At 43.2% G+C, this 22,282-nt stretch overlaps 1 protein-coding gene across 1 annotated transcript in view; it reads right to left on the bottom strand.

Moving 5' to 3' along the window:
• kcnq1.1 (potassium voltage-gated channel, KQT-like subfamily, member 1.1) overlaps nucleotides 1-22,282 on the bottom strand; it is a 40,677-nt gene that overhangs the window by 14,870 nt on the left and 3,525 nt on the right. The window contains exons 2-10 of the mRNA XM_056279298.1: nucleotides 18,588-18,678; nucleotides 13,143-13,269; nucleotides 12,822-12,900; nucleotides 12,604-12,700; nucleotides 9,827-9,967; nucleotides 9,396-9,506; nucleotides 7,597-7,692; nucleotides 7,301-7,417; nucleotides 4,289-4,421 (exon numbers count right to left, since the gene is read on the bottom strand). Coding sequence (XP_056135273.1) covers nucleotides 4,289-4,421; nucleotides 7,301-7,417; nucleotides 7,597-7,692; nucleotides 9,396-9,506; nucleotides 9,827-9,967; nucleotides 12,604-12,700; nucleotides 12,822-12,900; nucleotides 13,143-13,269; nucleotides 18,588-18,678 — 992 coding nt within the window. The remainder of the gene's footprint in view (nucleotides 1-4,288; nucleotides 4,422-7,300; nucleotides 7,418-7,596; nucleotides 7,693-9,395; nucleotides 9,507-9,826; nucleotides 9,968-12,603; nucleotides 12,701-12,821; nucleotides 12,901-13,142; nucleotides 13,270-18,587; nucleotides 18,679-22,282) is intronic.

Consider the following 22,282-nt stretch of genomic DNA (forward strand, 5'->3'; position numbering starts at 1 on the left):
CTGATTCTGATTCACACTGTCACAATCAAGCATACCATTACATCTTCCCCTTTAACTCTTCCCCCTCTCACCATAGTGCAACTGCTCAACATTTAAGTAACAGTGAAGCATATTCTGACTCACTACAAAACATTAAGTAACCTGAACAAGAACATTACATTTCTGTTATTGAGTTTTACTGTTCCAGCTGGGTTACTTTTACTTTTCTTATTTTTCTAGAACTTTTTTCACTTTACAGGAACAATACGTAACCACTCATTAGTTTACAGTTTTCTCTGGAACTCTTTTTTTCTTCTTCTTCACATTACATAACTAGGAACTTAACAGTATTTCAACGGCCCATTTCTTGCCCCATACCCCCCCTCCCCTTTTCCTCATTATTTTTTTTTTCACAAGTCCAGTCTCTTGACTGGTTTACTGGCTCTGCCAGACCTGGTGCGTATCAGTCCATCAGTGTCTTTGGGTTTACTCCCGCTCAGGGCAGGAGGACCATTCTTTGGCCTTACTGGGGTGTCCGGCGGCTGGTCTGGGGTAAGTATGGGTATGGTGTCTGGCACCGGTGATCCTGCAGTGGGCACTGCTGGAGGTGACGCCTGTTATGGTGGAGTGTAGCTCCCTGCTCCATCTCAATGAGGTAGGACCTCGGTGTGACACTCTTGTTGGTTACTGCTGCGGGTGTAAGCCAGGACTTTTGGTTGTCCAGCTTGGTGAGGACATGGTCCCCTGGCTGCAAGGAAGGTAGGCATCTCACCCTGTAATGTTGGTTGTAGTAGTGCGCTTGTTTTGCTTTTTCCGCAGCATCCTTGGCCTTGAAGCGCTGCCTACTCGGCAACTTGGGTAGCAGTTTGCTGCCGAGGGTAGGCAGGGCTGTTCGGATCTTCTGGCCCATTAAGAGTTCCGCAGGGCTAGCACCTGTGCTGTTGCATGGAGTGGATCTATAGCACATGAGTGCTAAAAGAGGGTCTTTTTGTTTTAAGATCCTTTTTGCTGTTTGCTCTGCCCTTTCAGTGTGCCCGTTTCTCTGGGGATGGTGTGGGCTAGAGGTTATGTGTTGGAAGTCAAGTTCGCGTGCTAATTCTTTGAATTCCACACTAGCGAACTGTGGCCCGTTGTCACTAACTACCTCCTCTGCTATTCCATATCGGGCAAATGTAGCCTTTAACTTTGTGGACACTATAGCACTGATGGTCATGGGCATGTGCAGTATTTTTATATACCGTGAATAGTAATCTGAGATGACAGGTAACTCTGCTTATTGTGTTCACACAAGTCTATTCCTATTCTTTTCCAAGGTCTGTCTGGAAGGGGTGTGGAGATTAGTGGTTCTCTGGACTGCTCTCTTCTCAGGTCATGGCATGATGGGCAAGACATGACCTTGTTTTTGATTTGGGATGATATACCATGGACTAGCCACCATACCAAGGTGTTTGCTCGGGCCCTGCATTTAGTCAAGCCCTGATGGCCATCATGTATTTAGTTTAATATGGCTGCCCTCAACGTTTCTGGAATGACTATTCTGTTACCCCTTGTCACCAATCCGTTGTGTACTGACAGTTCATTTGTCATTGGGAAAAACTCTCCAACAATCAGGTGTGTTTTACATATGTGTTCTGGCTACCCAGACTGTATGCACCTGATTAGGGCTTGTAGCTTGTCATCTGCAGCTGTGGCTGCTGTAATGCTGTCCATCTTCTGCTCTGTAGCTGGCATGCCGTCGATGATGGATACGACATAGCTCTCTACATCTGTGTGTGTGTGTGTGTCTTGGCTGTTGTCTCTCAAGGGGCTCCTGGACAGGGTGTCTGCCATGACCAGGGTCTTGCTGGGTGCGTACTCTGCTGTGGGGTTAAACCTCATCAGCCGCATTAGCAACCTCTGTCAGTGGAAGGGTACGTTGTGCACCTGGGACCGGGCTCGATGCACTCTTCTTCGCAACTCTGAACGGTATAAGAGAGCAGTGGCTCGGCGGCGGACCCCGGCTCCCTCCTACACCAGTGGACAGAGAGTGTGGCTCTCCACCAAGGACCTTCCCCTGCAGGTGGAATCCAAGAAACTGGCTCCCAGGTTTGTTGGTCCATTTCCAAAGTTATTAATCCTGTTGCTGTGAAACTCAAACTACCTTGATCCATGAGAGTTCATCCCAACTTTCACGTCAGCCAAGTCAAGCCAGTTAAAGAGAGCTCCCTAGTTCCTGTCTCCAGGCCCCCACCACCTGCCCGGTTCGTCGATGGTGGCCCAGTCTTCTCAGTACACAAGCTGCTGGCGGTCCGACATTGGGGTCTCCATTACCTGGTGGACTGGGAGGGTTACGGTCCAGGGGACCATTCTTTGGATTCCTCCAGCAACATTATGGACCCTCACCTCATCCGGGACTCCCACCGTTCTCATCCGGATGATCTTGGGCCGTCAGGTGCCGGCCACTGGGGGGGGGGGGGGTACTGTCACAGTCCATCTTAGATACCTTCACTTCCTGCCCTCCTGTGTTTCCTGTGTGTGTGATTACCTGCCCCGCCCTAATGTGTTGCACCTGTGTCTAATTGTCTCCCTCCCTAGTTTATTTTGTCTGTGTGCTCCCTGTCTTCTGTGCCAGTTCGTCTTGATCCTTGTGTGACAGTGTTCCAGTATTTTTTTCCCTTGTTTTCTCTGTGAGTATTCTAGATCAGACCGGAGTGTTTTTGGACTTTGCCTTTTGCCTGTCATTTTTGGATACCTTTGCTGAGCTGATTGATCTCTGTGTACCGAACCTTCTGCTGAACAAAGGACTTGATTTTGCCTTATCCTCGAGTGTGTTTGCATTCTGAGTCCTAGTCTAATTCAGTGCTTGACAATGTGTTTGTCCTGCCCCAAAGTCTGTGATTACACACTAATTCACAGGTCTACAAAAAAAAAATGAATTGATGAAGAGTGACATTTTACCTATTGCAGAGTTCCCACTCTTTTTTGGAAACTGATTCCATGGCTTTTTTCAGGGCATTTCCATGACTTTTCCTTGACACAAGGTCATTCAGTATAAACCAACAGTGGAAGCCTCAACAGTCCTTAAACTGTGTAACTTCTAGCTTTTTTGACATACTGTCTAAACTTCAAGCACCAATGTGCATGCTCAGCAGCTAAAAAGATGGTTAAAATATGCCATCCCAGGGGTAAAAAAGTACAATTTTATAACCTAACTTTAGAATTTCCCATGACCTCCAATATTTCCACTGATCAATATGATCAGTTTCCAGCTGTTCTACATGACTGGAAAACTAGCCTATGAATTTCCAGGTTTTCCAGGATGTGTGGGAACCCTGTGTTACATCTAAATCCAGTCTGTTAATCCGATAATCCGATTGATCGAAACCCTCTCCAAATAAACCCACCTCACATAAATGCTTACAGTCAAATTAAAGAAATACAATCTGGCTCAGCCAGGCTGAAAATTTGTTGCAGTGAAAAGATTTTTTTTTTTTTTGGAAATCCTTTCACACAATAATTTTGGCTTGATAGCTCAATGAATCAGACACCTCTGACTTATGCATTTTATCCTTACACCAAATGGCAATAAGACAGTTTAATTAAATGATTCACCATTGAAAGAGCTGCGCCAGAGGTGGATGATTTGCAATGCAGACCAGGTGCACGCTTTAACTAATTTTATGTCTAAATGAGAAGCATTAGGTTAACACTCACTGAATAACTAAAGATACACATGTGATTGGTGTGAATTTGGGTACACATACACATGGCAGAACTGTAAAGAGGAATATTTGGCTGAAAGCAGGCTTTCAAATTGCCCTCTTCTGTTTGATGGCAGCGCTTCCCACACATATTTATTAATACTACTTCACAGGCTACCAATTAAGGTAAAAGAAAGCAACAGAATACAGCCCAGTTGGATAAATATATGTTGTATAGACTCAAACATCTAACTACACTGAACTTGGTGCATGAAAACAGCTTGTCCTCTCCAGTGTTCTCACTGTGAATCTGATTTAAAGGGATAATCCATCCCATACGAGCGTGTTCAGGGAGTTTTTCTGGAGATGTTATTACATAGCTTTATTCAGAGCAGTTATTTTGGCTCATCAAATAATCTATGAATACACGAGCACATCTTTAAGAAGGCTTAAACATACATGCTAGCAACTGTAAAAATACACTGTTTAGGAGCAGCTTTAAGGGAATTCTCAAAACGAGTATGGTTGCTCCTTAGTGTAGGTTTACCCTGAGGATTAGACTGGAACTGAGTGACCATAGCTGTAATCATCATGCCAGACGTTCATATGGCCTATTACCACGCTTGTACCTCTGCCCACAGTGCTGTACACATCTGAACTCAGCTCCTTCCCGCTGTCAAATACAGAGTCGTAGGTGATGCTGGGAATTGTGGGAGAACTAGGGCTGCTGTCATTGCTCTTCAACTTCCTCTTCATTTTTACCTGTTCAAGAGAATGAAACAATGTAGGTCACAAAAGTATTCTCAGTGAACACGAGTATTACTCAAGTATTTGTGTCACAATCACACACGACTGATCCAAGAGTAATAATGATACCAAACTAGCAGCAACGTTTCCAATATTGAAACCCTGCAGGCCACTGTTCTTGGTTGAAAAAAAAAAGGTTTATTCATGTAAGTCATTGCCCATATGAATTTCATCACCACTTCAGGTAATCTTCCATTACACATAACAGATTACACCCCTTGTTCTGTTTCAATTCTGAATAATTTCCCGTTTTTCTTTTCCTTCACACAGGCTGATATGCCTTTGCTAACATACATGGATCCAAGATTCATGGGTTTTCTTACAGGTGAAACTCATATCCTATTTCCATATCACCATAGTGATGGCGGTGGTGAGTTACTACCACGAAATTTATGAATCCGACAATCTTCTGGATAACCAGAATATTTCCTCAGATCACCATGTTTTGAATCCCTTTGTTTTGAAAATTTACAAAGAAACAACCAGTCCAATATCTAAATGAGCCGGATTTGAATTCTGTGAGCTGTTTCACTCCCGAGTTTGATGTAAAACTCATTTTCTAAAATTTTCCCCAAATGGTATCACTTTCACAGCAGATTGGCGGAAATATAATGCAGGCTGCCAATTTTCTGCTTCACCATATTTTGCCGGAGTCGGAGGCAAAAAAATGGAGATAGTCACCAAGTGCAGGGTGTTCGGAGATACTAAATATTGATGATGGACAGGGAGCCCTCTGCAGAAATGTACTATTAGCATATCAATAATTTCCAGTTTTAGTTAATCCTGTTCTTCATAAATCCTACCCCTTAGGTAATGCATGCTGAAAGGCAGTTACTGAATACTCGAAACTCTGGGTTCACTCCAGGTCTTGGGCAAATTGGCAGTAAGAATTATATTACACAAGAAATTTAATAACCATCCTTCCTCCTTGAAAGCAGCCAATTTAGAAGAATTACAGGAATATATTCACTCCTTCCCTGGGAACCCGAGACATAAAAGTATTTCACAACATTCAGCATTCTCGCTAACAAGTACAAAATGATTCATTTATAAGTTTTTTAACAGTAGACAAGAAACCTACACTCTTGCCCCATAATTGCTTGTTGAACATGCAACTTCCCTTACCCTACCGATGATTCAGTAAGTAAGTTTGTGAATGTGAGTTTATCCTTCTCTGTGAAGAGTACTCACAATAATAGCCCTCGCTGAGATTACTGACCACTTTGGTTCACAGCACTTGATAGCAGGTCACAGAGGGACCAGTTCATCAGTCCGTTAAGGGGTTTGACTCAATTATCAAGCCATTATTTCACACATTCACTGTCAAATCCATTGTAAACTGATATGACTCAGATTTCTATAAGAAATCTTTTGGAAAAAAAAAGTAGTATAAATTGTGTCCAAACAGAAAGGTCTATGATGGGATCCAAGATCTGTTAGTGACATATTTTGTATTGCGTTGTCATTTTGACCCCCGGTTTTGCAGAGAGGCTTTGGCACGATTTTAGAGCAATCTTGTTTTAAAACATAAACAGCCATGGGGCGGGTCGGCTGGGCACCGGACCCCGCTTGACCCTATTCGTCCGGACCCTTGGGAGCCCATAAAAAAAAAAAAAATATATATATATATATATACATACACACACATAAACAAACAAATAAAAAAATAAATACAAAGTCCACCAGGATCAGACCTCACACTTTGGCGTTTGAGAGAAGAGAAAACGGTGTACCAGGGGCATCAAAGTCACTCAACCTGTGTTAATTACTCTGAGCCTGTGTTAAAGTGAGCCCTTGGTACACCATTATGTTTCAGAATATAAAGACCCGTGGCAAGAGTTGGCCGGTCCCCCCGGACCCACCCAGCCCCCCGGAGTCCCAGGAGCCCACAAAAGAAAAGAAAATAGGTTTACTAGGGCCAGATCTAACACTTTGGTGATCTGAAGAGTCATGGTGTACCAGGGGCATTAAAGTCACACTTAAATTGAGCCCCTGGTACACTGTTATCCTAAAGTGACTTTCACTTTCACGGTATTGTCATTTTGACCCCCAGTTTTGCAGAGAGGCTTCGGTTGCCCCATCTATCATTGCCTATCTACATTTTTCAAAGAATCAGAAAATAAAATCCGGTGTGTAAGACTTTTCTGAGACATGATTCATGTTGTTTTCAGTATAAATATGGAATCAGACAAAGTCATTCCACAGATATTTGTATATTCATGGGGCAGCATGGTTCAGGAGGTAGAGTGGGTTGTCTAGTAATCAGAAGTCTCATTGAATTGTCCTTGAGCACGACAATGAACCCCTAATTGCTCCTGATGAGCACGTTGGCACCTCGCATGGCAGCCTCCACCGTCAGTGTATGAATGTGTGTGTGAATGGGTGAATGTGAGGCATCCATTGTAAGCACTTTGAGTGGTTGGTAGACTAGAAAAGTGCTATATAAATGCAATCCATTTATTTATTTCCTTCCCACATCAAGTCTTTAAAATCAACTCTATGCTCTCTAAAAAGTGCCATTGCCGTGATTGAAAATGTCAACCATTACAATCTACAATACAAATTGTCACAGCTCCAATTCATCTGCCACATTTGTTCCTGGCCTACATTAATGACCCAGATGCATATTGAGATTTTCATATTTCATCTCCCCTTCCTTTTGGGGTGAGACTTTATAACAACCCTCATAATTTTTTTCTTTTTTCTATTTTTTTGTTGTTTCACCTGCATAGCTCATTTTCATTTTATATCATTTTTTTCATTATTTGTGATAAGAAACTATATATTATATGTATGCATATATGGCAGTTGCATTGGTGATGAGGATTTCTGACCGTTTTCTTGGGTTTTGGACTGGACACAGAGGACGAAGGGTGGAAAGATCTCTTCTTTAAAAACATCTTGTAGGTTACAGATTCTGGGTTCTCCACTGCAATGCATCTCCACGAGGTCTGGGAGGCCAGTAGAGTATAAAGCATTAGTTAATTTACATAAATTGGTTATTTTGAAAGCAAAAACACAATAGAAACAGATTGGTCCCTAATATCAGTCATATGACAGTCCAGTAGTTTACAGTCAGCAGTAACTGGTCATTGATGGCTCATTGATCTGTTGTGACCCCTTTTCTCACCTGAATAAGGCAGGCGGCTGCAGGGATCTGTCTGTTGAAATGTTTCTGCCTCTGCTTCTGCTGCACCTTCAGGGCAAAGCCAGAGCCCAGTATTCCCTGTCAGCAAAAAACACAGGTGGATAACTACCACCCAGTTCTGCCCTTGCACCAAATATACAGCCATTTAGTTTCGATTTAATTATGTAGAAATGATGTAACGTAATTACTACACTCCGATGAAGGGCAAGGGAAGTATGTTGCCAAAATAGGTGGACAATAAACATAGTGAAGCTTTTCAGTGAATATTCTCTAAGCATAGAATTCAGAAAAATTACACTGAAAATGTCAGCCTGAGCTCTTACAGTGCAAGGTGTCCCAAGCCCCCGGATCTGGGGATGAAAACAGACTATTTTGGTCTTTAGCTCAGCTTTGTAATAAACAAGGTACTGACTAAGAACCTCAGGCTGCGTTTCGGCTAATAAGAGCTGGAGAAATCTGAGTGATGTTGTAGCTAGAACGATCATAGCTTGGCATTACTTCCAGTTTATGAGTTGCTTGTGGTGTGATGTGATGTGATGAGTATTGAGTTTCAAATCACATGGTGGGTGTTTCAAATCCACATGAAGAATGGGTAAATTCTGACAAACAAACCATGAATTCAGATGAGCTCAATCGTCAAGTCAGCTGTAAATCAATTGCAATTCCAAAGAAAATTGCTAATAGAATAAACATTGAAGAAAAAAAAAGATGTCCACAAACCAAATAACTCTATAATAACGCCATGCTATAACCAAATAACTCTCTACAATAACGCCAGCAGGTCAGCTGAATCAAAACAACAGGTCACCACCAACACATTACAGCCTTTATAGGCCTCCCAGTGTAATTTCTGCAGCGTTTTAAGGCTGTAGATCATCTTAAAAATGCTGCAGGTTCACTATTGGAACTAGCCTCTTTAGTTAATGGCTCAGGTTTTAATTACAAATCAAAGACAATTCTAAATACTTACATCCCCACCAAATATAAGTTGTTAAAATATTGAAATACCCCCCCCCCCAAAAAAAACAAACAAAAAAACAAAACAGGATTGGGCTATAAAGACTTTAAGGGCCAATAACAAGGAACTCGGTTCAATATCAAATTCATAACAGATTTTTTTTTTGTGGCTTTTTCCCCCCTCTTTCTTCTCCCAATTACCCTAATTTCCGAGCCATCCCGGTCACTGCTCTACCCCCTCTGCCGATCCGGGTAGGGCCACAGACTACCACATGCCTCCTCCAATACATATGGATTCGCCTGCTGCTTCTTTTCACCTGACAGTGAGGAGTTTCACCGGAGGAACATAGTGCATGGGAGGATCATGCTATTCCCCCCAGATCACCTTCCCCCCTGGACAGGTGCCCCAACTGACCGACCAGAGGAGGCGCTAGTGCAGTGACCAGGACACATACCCACATCCAGCTTCCCACTCGCAGACACGGCCAATTGTGTCTGTAGGGATGCCCGACCAAGCTGGAGGTAACAGGAATTCGATCCGGCGATCCCCATATTGGTAGGCAATAGAATAGGCCGCCACGCCACCTGGATGCCCTACAGAAAATGTTTACGCCTCAATTCCTTGATGCGAGCTAGAATAAACATGCAATTTATCAGGGATGGTTTATCAATGTGCAAACACTTTGTTGAGTAGGGAACTTGAAATCAACTGTTGACACAGAATACACACAACACTACAAACAACACACAACATCACAAGACATGCCAATCACCCTGGCCCACTTATTCTTCAAGATGCCCTAATCCAGTGATGTCTCACTTACCGCTGGCAGAGCAAAGAAGGAAATGGCAAAGACTGAGAAACAGGATGCAATGGTCTTGCCAATCCAGGTTTGTGGCACTTTGTCTCCATAGCCAATGGTGGTGACTGTCACCTTTGAATAAAGAATGAGGAATCAATACTAGAAAATGGATTTGTCAGCCGTACCGGCGTCTGAATGTGCTTCATAATGGCATTCATTTATGAACAGATGTATACACACATGCAGTAGAGATGGCACACTTTTGGCACCGTAAAAGGAACATTTGTGCCAAAATGGGGGTTTGCCATTTGTACGAATACCCATTTTGTGTTAGCACATAAGCAAGCTTATCACGAGTATACACACACACACACACACACACACACACACACACACACACACACACACACACACACACACACACACACACACACACTCTGTCAGAGCCTTACCACTCCCCACCACAGTGCATCGGCATAGCTGCCAAACTCAGTAGAGCCACTGCTGTCTACAGCATCTTTCTCTGCCAGGTAGACAAAGTAGGAGGAGAAGATCAGCCCCAGAAAGCCAATGTATAATGTCGTGATCAGCTCCTGAAACAAACAGGCACCGGTCCATGACACGTTTACAAGCAAATTTAAACAAGCAAGGGGTCTGAATTCAGATCATTTAGCAGCGATAACATTTGAGTAACTCTTGCCTATATACTTAGTATTTTGTACTCTTTATACAGTGACTATATCTCGTTCTTTAGATGTCGATATTTTTGCTGTTTAAATGTTTCTCACTCGTGTAATAGTAAGTAAGTAAACTTGTTTTTTTAAAGTGCATTTCGAAACAAGAGTTACAAGGTGCTGTACAATTGAAAACATTAAAGAAAATAGAAATAAAATGGGAAGTTAGGAATAGAAAAACAGAAAACAACAATATAACTTTAAGTAGTTTTAATGTCTTTAGACATTAAGACTGCACAAAAGGCAAACACACATTACAAAACAAAGTAGTTAGGAAATAAAAGAGTTTTTAACAGCTTCTTAAAACTATCCACTGACTCTGCATTTTTATAACTAGGGAAGGTGGTTCCAGAGAGTGGGAGCTACACCTGCAAAAGCGCCATCACCCTTAGTTTTTAGCCTGGATTTCGGGACAGCCAGAAGGCCTTGGTCAGATTGTAATAATAAGAGCAACAATTAAGAAAGTAAACCAAGAGGGGGCATCCGGGTAGCGTAGCGGTCTATTCCGTTGCCTACCAACACGGGGATCACCGGTTCGAATCCCTGTGTTACCTCCGGATTGGTCAGGCGTCCCTTCAGACACAATTGGCTGTGTCTGCGGGTGGGAAGCCGGATGTGGGTATGTGTCCCGATCGCTGCACTTTCGCCTCTTCTGGTCAGTCAGGGTGCCTGTTTGGGGGGGAAGGAGAACTGAGGGAATAGCATGACCCTCCCATGTGCTACGTCCCCCTTGTGAAACTCCTCACTGTCAGGTGAAAAGAAGAGGCTGGCGACTCCAGATGTATCGGAGGGGGCATGTGGTAGTCTGCAGCCCTCCCCGGATCAGCAGAGGGGTTGGAGCAGCGCCCGGGATGGCTCGGAAGAGTGGCGTAATTGGCCAAGTACAGTTGGGAGAAAGGGGGGGGGCAAATAAATAAATAAAATTTAACCAGCATCCTCGCGACCATGAGAGCAGGATAAGCGGTTTGGATAATGGATGGATGGGTAAACAAACAAACAAATTAATTAATTAATCAGGCACACAGCCAGAGCCAAGGGAGCTATTCACAATGGACAGTATATTTGGGCCGTAGGAGCCGAAAACAGTTTTAAAAAGAGAGGTTGGAGTAATGTCAAGAGGACTAGAGGAGGGACACATTTGAGAAACAATGGCTGTGAGTTCTTCCAAAGAAACTGATCTAAACTGGCTCAATAGAAAAATATGGGCTGGACAGTCCACCCCAGGGGTACAGGAAGGCAATATTTTAGTCCTTATGTCAGTGACCTAATCCACAAAGAATGATAGAAAAATTTCACAGTCATTTGAAAAGCCCGGTACAGGGGGAGGGGCATGGTTCACCAATCTACCAATTGTGCGAAACAAAGCTCCAGGATTTTTCTTATTACAGTAAATCAAGTTGGAAAACTAAGCAGTTCTCACCTCTTTAACTTTCCGTCTTTTTTTTCTTACCTTTTTCTCCCCAATTGTATCTGGCCAATTACCCCACTCTTCCGAGCTGTCCCAGTCGCTGCTCCACCCCCTCTGCCGATCCAGGGAGGGCTGCAGACTACCACATGCCTCCTCCAATTCATGAGGAGTCGCCAGCCGCTTCTTTTCACCTGACAGTGAGGAGTTTCACCAGGAGGACATAGCGCTTGGGAAGATCACGCTACTCTCCCCAGTTCCCCCTCCCCCCGAACAGGCGCCCCGACCGACCAGAACACATACCCACATCCGGCTTCCCACCTGTATTCATGGGCAATTGTGTCTGTAGGGACGCCCAATCAAGCTGGAGGTAACACGGAGATTCGAACTCGCGATCCCGTGTTGGTAGGCAATAGAATAGACTGCAACGCCACCCGGATGCCCCTATCCTCTTTCACTTTCTGATTAAAAGACGAGAGTAGGTCCTTCATGTAAGTAAAGTGAACCTCCAGTTTAGTGTTTTTCCACCTGCGCTCAATCTTTTTGCACTCTCTTTTAAGACAACATATGTTATCATTCATCTAAGGAGATGAGTTAACAGCATAAATCCATTTGCTTTTAAAAGGAGCAACCAAATCTAAGGCTGCCAAATAGAGGTTATTAAAGGAGCAGACTAAGTCATTAGACTGGACAGGGAAAGTCATGTCCTTACTAAGGTCTGCAAAGACAGAGGAGTAGTTGTCAACGGACTGGCTATTGAGAGTGTGAGAATATTATATTGGAGTTTTTGAATATTTTATTATAGTCATTTTGTAAAATTGCTCATTGCCATTTGGAGACTATAAAGAGGAAGTTCATTGTTCTTTTAATATGTTTCCCTTCCCTGGCGTACTTATACTTAGTTACAAATAATGTTTAAACCCACGTGGGTACGTTGTACTGAGCTTTTGTTTTCCTATCTATTCAGATTTTTCAGATTGTTTCTGATTCCAAATCGATGATAAGATGCAGTAACAACATGGTGAACTGCCATGTCTCAACAAGTGAATATTAAACAAGACCAAGGACCAGGAAAGAAAACGTTGCTTGCCTGCCGATGGATAAAGACAACAGAGCCCAAGAGGCGCCACGTTCCTCCCTGGCGATCCACGTGGAGCATCCGCAAGATCTGAAGAAAGCGAATTCCTCTGCAATTTAAGATGTAGTTCAGACACTGAGAGAGCGTATGCTAGCTACATAGTTGTGTAAATGTATACACACACACACACACACACACACACACACACACACACACACACCGGGTCTTACCTAACAGCAGAGGTGGCAAACACCTGGCCTTTGGAGCCCACTGACAGCACAATGATTGAGGCAACAACTACAATCAGGTCTGTATTGGGACAGACATAGTGGCTTGGACATCATATTGCTTGGCTGGTCTCTAGTCATTACATAGCACTGAATGTGAATACAGCTCTTTCATATAAAATGTCACGAACCAACAAGAAATTTCAAATACTACTTACCTGCTGTGTTTTTGTGTTTGTGTATGTTGGGGGGTACGGTGGTAAGCTCGATTATTGTGGATGGTTTTGTGTGTGTGTGTGTGTGTGTGTGTGTGTGTACACATACCTATAATAGATATTGGCTTCCTGGCAAACCGTAGTCTCCCCTTTAGGCCGACGTATTTGCTGCGGCAACCTGCTGACCAGAGGCGAACAAAATACTCCACACCAAAGAAAACCACCAGAACTATTTCCTGTATCAGAGAGAAGACAGCAAAGAGATGTACAGAAGGAAATTGGAAAATTCAGCTTTAAACCAGATTAGCTAGGTTTTAAATGTAGCCCCATCTCATAAGTCTCTTAAACTAGAACGACCAAGGCGGTCATTATGACCTTTTTGGATTTTCAACATTTAATAACTTTGGGGGGGGGGGGAGATACAGACCTGCTGCTCCCTGAATTATCCTAAAATTGCATATATTTGCATGAAAATTAGTTTAGATCAATCGCACAAAAAGAAAAAACCGATAAGATCTAGTACCTAAAACGGCCATGGACGGTCAACATGACCGTCTTGTAATTTCCCGCGTGATCGTGCGCGTTATGAGTGGGTCGCGTCATTTCCCTCACGAAGATCATTGCTCTGTTCTAGAAAAACAAAAAACAAAACAAAACAAAAAAACAAACAAACAAAAAACAGCGTTCTCCAGTGCAGAGAAATAGTCTAAATTTGAATTATCGCCAACATGTCTGGTTAGAGACGCCGTTTCAGACGGTGGGGGTGGGGGTTTCAGACGCAAGGCGTTGGACAGCGGCCATTTTAAATTGTTAGAAAAATAGCATTTAAAGCTGTTAAAAATGTTAATTTTGGTGTCAGTTTCATAACAGACATACTAACATATGTAATGCATTAATATCTCAATTTGGTATTTATCTTGACAGAATATAGAGTTTAAAAACCGCGGCGGTCAAAATGACCGCCCAAGGTCATTCTAATGGTTTTTAAGTTCAGGTCGTTGTTTGGGACTGTTTTAATGTTTATTTTCAGTTATTTTTTTTACATTTCACGGTTTATAGGCCTTGTTACGTTTGTTAGATTAGCAATATGTGTTTTCCGTTTGTTTTTCCAGGTAATATTTTCACTTTTTCAATTTTGCTATTCAAGTTCGACCATGTCTCTCTGAAGTTTAAATTGTTTAAAAATAGTACTATAGTTGCTAAAATGTTAATTTTGGTGTCAGTTTCATAGCAGAGATACTACCATATGTAATGCATTAATATCTCAGTTGGGTATTTATCTTGACAGAATATAGAGTTTAAAAACCAGCGGTCATTTTGACCATCCATGGTCATTTTAGGTAGGAGTGAACTCCCGGTCGTTCTAGTTTAACTCATTTGCTTTTTTAAATCGTCGCTCATCCAACCAACCAGATCATGTCTCTGAAACCCATTACGGACTATAGATTCTCTTTAAATATGTTACACCATTTGTTGGTGTTTAAATGTCACACTGACTCATTAGTCACTAAATATGATTAGATAGCTGTGAAAATCGTTGTGTATCCTGACTAATGGGTAACTTTGGGCAGCATGGTGGGCCAGTGGTTAGCACTGTTGCCTCACAACAAGAAGGTCCTGAGTTCGAACCCCAGGCCATCCCAGGTCCTTTCTGTGTGGAGTTTGCATGTTCTCCCCATGCCTGCGTGGGTTTCTTCCGGGTGCTCCGGGTTTCCTCCCTCCATCCAAAAAGACATGCATTAGTGGGCGTCCGGGTGGCATATTCCGCTGCCTACCAATATGGGGATCGCCGGTTTGAACCTGTGTTGCCTCTGGCTTGGTCAGGCGTCCCTACAGACAAAATTGGCTGTGTCTGTGGGTTGGAGGCCGGATGTGTCGGTATGTGTCCTGTTCGCTGCACTAGCGCCTCCTCTGGCCGGTCGGTAGGGGCACCTGTTCGGGGGGTAGGGGTAACTGGGGGGAATAGCGTGACCCTCCCATGCACTATGTCCCCCTGGCAAAACTCCTAATTGTCAGGTGAAAAGAAGTGGCTGGCGACTCCACATGTACTGGAGGAGGCATGTGGTAGTCTGTAGCCCTCCCCGGATTGGCAGAGTGGGTGGAGCAGCGACTGGGATGGCTCGGAAAGTAGGGTAATTGGCCAAGTACATTTGGGGAGAAAAGGGGGGGGGGCATGTATGTTAAGGTTAATACTCCTGTCTGTGCCCCTGACCCAGACAATGGAAAGAAGAACTGGAGTTGGTCCCCGGGTACTGCAGCTGCCCACTGCTCCTATACAATAGGATGGGCTGAATGCAGAAGACAAATGTCATTGTAACCCACAATGATAAAATAAAGTTTCTTTCTTCTTCTAATACTGAGTCTACTGATATCATCCGTGAAGACCTAAAATAAATCACAGCATTTGCTATGCAAGGTCTAGGAGGGGGAAGGTAAGCTCTTCCAAATACGATCCCCTTTTACCCTCTTATCTGGATAACAGTTAAGTTCATAGCGTCCACGATGGGTCGATTCCACAAAAAAAAAGTCTCTTTCAGCACACTTTTAAACCAACAGGAGTCAGTTAATGAGCTAGTGTGTATGTGAGCGTATGTGCTTTCAACCCTCTCTTAAACAATGACAGGCATTCGGAAATTAAGCCGCCTGGAAGTGAATCACTAGTCTGCCATGGATTTTTAACTGCGACATAATCAATTTGTGGTGAGCGATTAGCAAACACAATCAGTCAGGCAAGAAATGGATCACTCCACAGGATTCATTCAGGGCTTGGGATGATAAAAGATGTTTTTCTTTTGTCAAGCCCAATTATTAAAAATACCAAGGGTGAATAAACACTTCAAATTGTGTATAAAAATGAAAAATATCTATTATTGTTGGCAAATACAAAAAAAACAAAACAAACAAAACATTTGTATATTAGACATAACTGCTTCAAAATTTGGTTGGAAAAGAATGGTCAATGAATGTTTTACCGAACTGAACAAAATAAAACTTCCTAATCAAAATAGCACATGCAGCAGTTTTTTTGTTCAATAATTCAGAAACAGTTGTTATCATTGATTGTGAATCTTACATTTTGTGTAAAGCTGCCAGCTATGTCAACAGTGGGCAACAATGTGACATCTAAGTCATGCAAATGTAGGTTTTCATTTTGAACACACACTTCTCCATCGTATTTGCTTAATTAACGCTCCTTCAGTCAGAGCGGGGGAATTACTGAAATCAACCATTTTAGAGTTTGGTAAGGCTGAGCACCTGTGTACTCCTGGCCCTCCTTGGCAACACATTACAGCATTCTTGTGCAATGTGAGACACACTACATGGTCAAAAGTATGCGGACACCTGAACATCACACCCATATGTGCTTGCTGAACATCTAATTCTAAAACCATGGACATTGTGCTGATCCCACTTTTGCTGCTATAACAGCCTTCTGGGACACATCCCTGGGAAGGCTTTCCACTAGATTTTTGGAACATGGCTGCAGGGATTCGCTCCCATTCAGCCACAAGAGCATTAGTGAGGTCGGGCACTGATGTTGAGGAGAAGGCCTGGCTCGCATTCGGCCATTCCAATTAATCCCAAAGGTGTTGTATGGGGGTGAGGCAAGGACTCTGTGCAGGCCTGTCAAGTTCTTCCACACCAGACTTGGCAAACCATGTCTTTATGGACCTCGCTTTGTGCATTGGGGCATTGTCATGTTGAAACAGGAAAGGGCCTGCCCCAAACTGTTGCCACAAAGTCGAAAGTATACAATTCCCTAGAATGTCGTTGTAGGCTGTAGCATTAAGATTTCCCTTCAGTGAAACTAAGGGGCCTAGCCCAAACCATGAAAAACAGCCCCAGACCATTATTTCTCCTTCACTAGACTGCAGTTGGCACTATTTGGGCAGGTAGCGTTCTCCTGGCATCCTCAAAACCCAGATTGGTCCGTCAGACTGCCAGATAGACAAGCGTGATTCATCACTCCAGAGAACGTGTTTCCACTGCTTCAGAGTCCAGCGGTAGTGTGCTTTACACTACTCAAGCCAATGCTTGGCATTTGCATGTGATGATCTCAGGCTTGTGTGCGGCTGCTCGGCCATGGAAACCTGTTTCATGAAGCTCCCGACAAACAGTTCCTGTGCTCCCACAGGGCACGAGGGGTCACTGAATGGTTTGATGAGTATGAAAATGATGTAAATCATATGCTATGGCCTTCAGTCACCAGATCTCAACCCAATTAAACACCAATGGGAGATGTTGGACCGACATGTTAGACAGCACTCTCCATCACCACCATCAAAACACCAAATGAGGGAATATCTTTGGGAAGAATGGTGTTCCATCTTTCCAGTAGAGTTCAGAGACTTGTAGAATCTATGACAAGGAGCACTGAAGCTGTTCTGGAGGCTCGTGGTGGCCCAGCACCTTACCAAGACACTATATATATATAACTTTGTTAAAAGAAACACTCGGGAAATAAGGAGCAAAATAATCCAGTGAGTCACGTAAATTCTTTAGGAGACAGTACAAGCCTGTTTCATGCCATATACACACACACACAAGCACATTTAAACATATTTGTCTTTATGTAAGTTAGATGAATTTTCACAGAATTAACACTAGTCTTTAATGCATCAGGATGCGAGCCTGCATGCAGATTACAGACAACAAAAACAGAGAGCACAGATGTGCTGAGCAGATGGAGATCTTCCCTTCATACCGCGGAATCAACAAACTACAGGCTGCATTTAGTTTGAACAGTATTTCAGTGGAAAATAGGTCTATGTCCCCCCTGAGGGTGAGAGTCTTAAGAAAAGCCAAATCAACCTGCTTCAGATAAATATGTTGTCATGGAGCACTGATCGAGAGCTACAAATCCTGCTGTGTGGATGACAGCTTCACAGCACACCCACCGTCATTATTGGGGACAGAAATTGGGAGGTGTAATCCCTAAACTGAATTAAACAGCTGCATTATTTTGTTGCTGCTCTTTCTGTTTTGAACTGCTAACTTAAATAATAGCCTCTATCTTAACTAAGGATGGTATTCTCACATGTAATATGCTGCTTGCAAATACCATGTTCTCTACTGAACAGACCTGATACTTCCATCTTAATTTCTGTTTTTAACTTGTTAAAAAGACATCTTTTATAGTTTTCATCTTAATTTTTTTCCAGATTTTGACACAAACTACACACACACACACACACACACACACACACACACACACACACACACACACACACACACACACACACACACACATACACAATTGTATGCTATGTCCTCTGTGGGCAAATGATCCATTTATGTGCAAACATACTTGCTACTGCTGATGAAAACAGATGTTTGTTGTCACTATAGGTTGAAGATGCTACCTACAGCTACCACCTGGTGGAGTAGTTAAACGGAGAACAGGCACCCAGAAAAAAAATAAGGAAAAAAAATCCAGCTAATGGAATCCGAATTGCTCGGATTTGAAATTTGCCTCGATAATAAATTCAGTGGATGATGAAAGCTGATCTCATCTCAGGCTTTCATTTTAGATGCAGTGAAGTGTAAAACTCACCACCCAGAAGAGTGTGCTGTGAGCCAGCGGCTGGTACTGGTCAATGGTGGAGAGAACGCTGAGGATTAGACAAGCTAGAACAATGAGGAACCTGTGTGAGACAAATCAAAAGGGAAATTAGTGGAGACAAAATTTCCAGTTGTCTCACCATCTCATTGGCCAATGTGTAAAAAATGAAAAACACTTATCGTTAACCGACATTATTTTTCATCATCATCATCATCATCATCATCATTATTATTATTATTATTATTATTTTATCAGTTGTAGTAGTAATAGTAGCAGAAGTAGCACTGTTATTCTTTATCCAGTTTTATGTTGAAGTCAAATTGAAGTCTCAGCATCGTGGGTGACAACATAACTGAAATGTTGAGGAATGTGTCTTGTTTAGATTGAAGAATTGTGTGTAATCACTTGGCATGACATGCACACTTGGTTTTGATGTGTCTATTGTACTGATTTGTGGCATTGTATGGCTAATTTGTAATTTGTGTCTCCTGCTTTCACTCACATCACTATGGGTGATGTACCTTTTCCACACCAACACAAATTGCACTTGACACGGCATGCACGCTCCAATATGACATGATTATTCTGTGCTCCAAGATGTCTGCAGGCTGACACACACACACACACACACACACACACACACACACACACATCTGCTAAATGCTGATTCTCCTATAAATAGCTGTGGATAAAAGCACCTTCTTAGTAAGAAAATGTAATCAGGAAGGTTAACGTTATCATCAGGTTTCAGTCCATGCAACCATTAGAAGATACTGTCAGAAATCACAAAAAAAACCTTTTTTTTCTCCACAATTTACAAATTCAATTTTTATTAACCTTCTCACCCCTCCTTTCAAAATTTCATTTCAGAATTCAGCGGATATTTTTGCTTTGAGTTCATACTAATAGAAACAACTGCAGTAAGGATCACATCAGCACGCAGAGAGATCCATTTGGTAAATGGACTGCATTTATATAGCGGTTTTCTAGTCTACCGACCACTCAAAGCGCTTCACAGTGTACGCCTCACATTCACCCATTCACACACTGGTGGCGGAGGCTGCCATCTGCCATGGAAGGCACCAACCTGCTCATCAGGAGCAGTTAGGTGTTGAGTGTCTCGCTCAAGGACACTTCAACATGCTCTCTTCGGGAGCCGGGGATCAAACCAGCGACCTTCCGATTACTAGGCGACCCGCTCGACCTCCTGAGCCATGTCGCCTATTCTATTTTGGCAATAAAGTGTCTGACAGCATTTGAACTACTATTCAAGGATGGCCCTTTTTTTGCATCTACAGGGACCAGAACCACTGAACTTAAACACAACAATGAAAGCAGTGTCTGCAGTGTGCTAGGATGCCAAACATGTTGCCCTGCTTTTCATGGCACATTTTATCATAGCCAATAAACCGTCCTGGTTTTCAGAGGTGCACGCATACAACATGTGAAATGTCACCTAAAATTTTTTCAAAAAAAATGAAAAAAATAGAAAACAGACCATGCCATTGAGGTTATTGTTATTCCCCTGCAAGGTCAGAGGCATTTCAGACACAGCAAGCAGCATGCAGCGGCTGTAACTCCCCCAGTAACTTGAGATAATACTATTTTATTTCTGTGATAAGAAATAAGACCTTTCCAGACATTTATCAACCCCTCACCTTGGAGGCCTTGTCATTGTCCCGATTGTCTGACTTTTTAAGGAGGTTCCCCAGCTTAACCATCATTATCCTTTCTCATTTAATCATCTTATCTATCATTCAATTCATTTTTCATTTGGCAAGTACAAAGGGAGGGGGGGGAGGGCAGTTCATATTCAGTATGCCGACCTGAATAATTATGACTTGAATATGGCACATTTCAACGTCAAATTAGTAATTATTAGCTCTCACAGCTTTCGCTGGAGATTTATTTTCTCTCGGTCATTGTGCTGGGTTACATTCTGCGTCATTTAACGGTATTGGAAAGAAGGAGAAGCGATAAAAATGAGAAGATGACGGCATTTGAAATACCGCGGCCTTAAGAGTCATTCTCAAAACCATAAACTTGTTAGTGCGAGGTATGCCTCGTAGCGCGCCGTGCTAAAGAAACCTCTGTTTTTGTCACTATATCAAATTGTAGTAATATATGCATGGAGGAGCCTATAGCATCCCCGTTTAGCTACTACACAAGCGAACTTCATGGAGACGCTGAAGGGGGGGTTGCAGTTTCCGGTCCGTGTTTGCATCATGGAGGCGCTTATCGCCGCAGACAAGGGCCCGAGTTTATTGAACGCCGGGCAGGAATCCAACTCCTGCCTCCCCGCTTCAAAGGGACGCGCGTGCGCGCGGGAGCGTGCGCGTAAACCGCGTGTCGAAAGGGAAAACAGACCACGGAGAGGCTGACTGACTGGCTGGCTGGCTGGTTGGCTGGCTGACTGGCTGGCTGACTGACTGGCTGGCTGCGGTGAGTGGGTCGTGTGTGCAGCCCAGTTAGCGAGCCAGCAGGTCCGGCGTGAGGGAGCAGTACAGTACAGGGGAGCTCAGCCCGGCGACGTTACGGAGGGTTTGTGGGACAGGTGCGTTTGATGAGATGACCCGCGCGCCGCGCTGCCCGCGCGCTGCGGCAAATTGACCCAGAAAAAGCAAACGGCGCTCTGATTACAATGAAGGAAAGCAGGCAGCCATTCCCAAGTTCTGTGGCGCTCAGATGGTTAATGAGCAATACAAACCCGACGAGGATCTCATGGGCTGCAAAGAAAATCAAACATGAATTTTTACAGTTGTTTTGTGTGTTGTAGTCAGCTAAATCATTCTGTGGGAAATCATTGCAAATCCCGGAAAGAAAGAGAAAAAAATAAACTCTTAGCATAAACCAATGATTATTTTTCCGTCTTGTTTTTTTTAAACGGTTGATTCTTAAGACTGCTAGCAATGGCGGGCAACTTAAAACGTAACGCAATACGCATGCGCCCCCCTTCCTTCCTCCGGGTCTGGACAATATTAGCTCTGTGGCACTGCCGCCCCAGGGGTGGGCACTGTCCAAGCACAAACAACAGGTGAAAAGGGTTTTTCTTTGTACATTATTGATGCACTGGATCATTTACACTCTGCTGTGCAGTGGGTGCCAGGACAAAGCAGAGGACTGAACATGGCTGCTACACTTCTGAGTAGCAGCCATGTCTCCCCAGGCCTTACCGTCTGACAACACTACTGTACACGATGTACAGCATTTACATTCAGACCAGCCCCAAATGGAACACTTGGACAAATACTACTACTAATTATAATACAATGCAATGTCTCGCGTGTCTATGATGTGCACTACCTCCAGATGTGCAATACAAGTTTTTCCATACATCCATTATCCAAAACGCATATCCTTACACAGGGTCACCCAGGGTCCCAACAGTCATTGGGCGGCAGGCGGGGAAACACCCTGGACAGGCCACCAGGCCATCAAAGGGCAATACAAATGTTTGTGCAATACAAATGTACAATTGTAAATACACATACAGCTGCTGTATACTGGTAACAAACTATTGCTGGTATTGTTGTGGTTACAACATAGGTATATAATATAGTATGTAGTTGTGAGGTGGATGGTAGGTGAATATATAGTGTATACTTCTGGTATATACATAGTGTAATACAGTGTGAGTATATAGCATTGTATATGGGCATGTTGGGTTGTGGAGTTGTTGTATGGTA

Source organism: Lampris incognitus, chromosome 4 (assembly GCF_029633865.1).
Source record: "Lampris incognitus isolate fLamInc1 chromosome 4, fLamInc1.hap2, whole genome shotgun sequence".
In the NCBI taxonomy this organism is placed as follows: domain Eukaryota; kingdom Metazoa; phylum Chordata; class Actinopteri; order Lampriformes; family Lampridae; genus Lampris; species Lampris incognitus.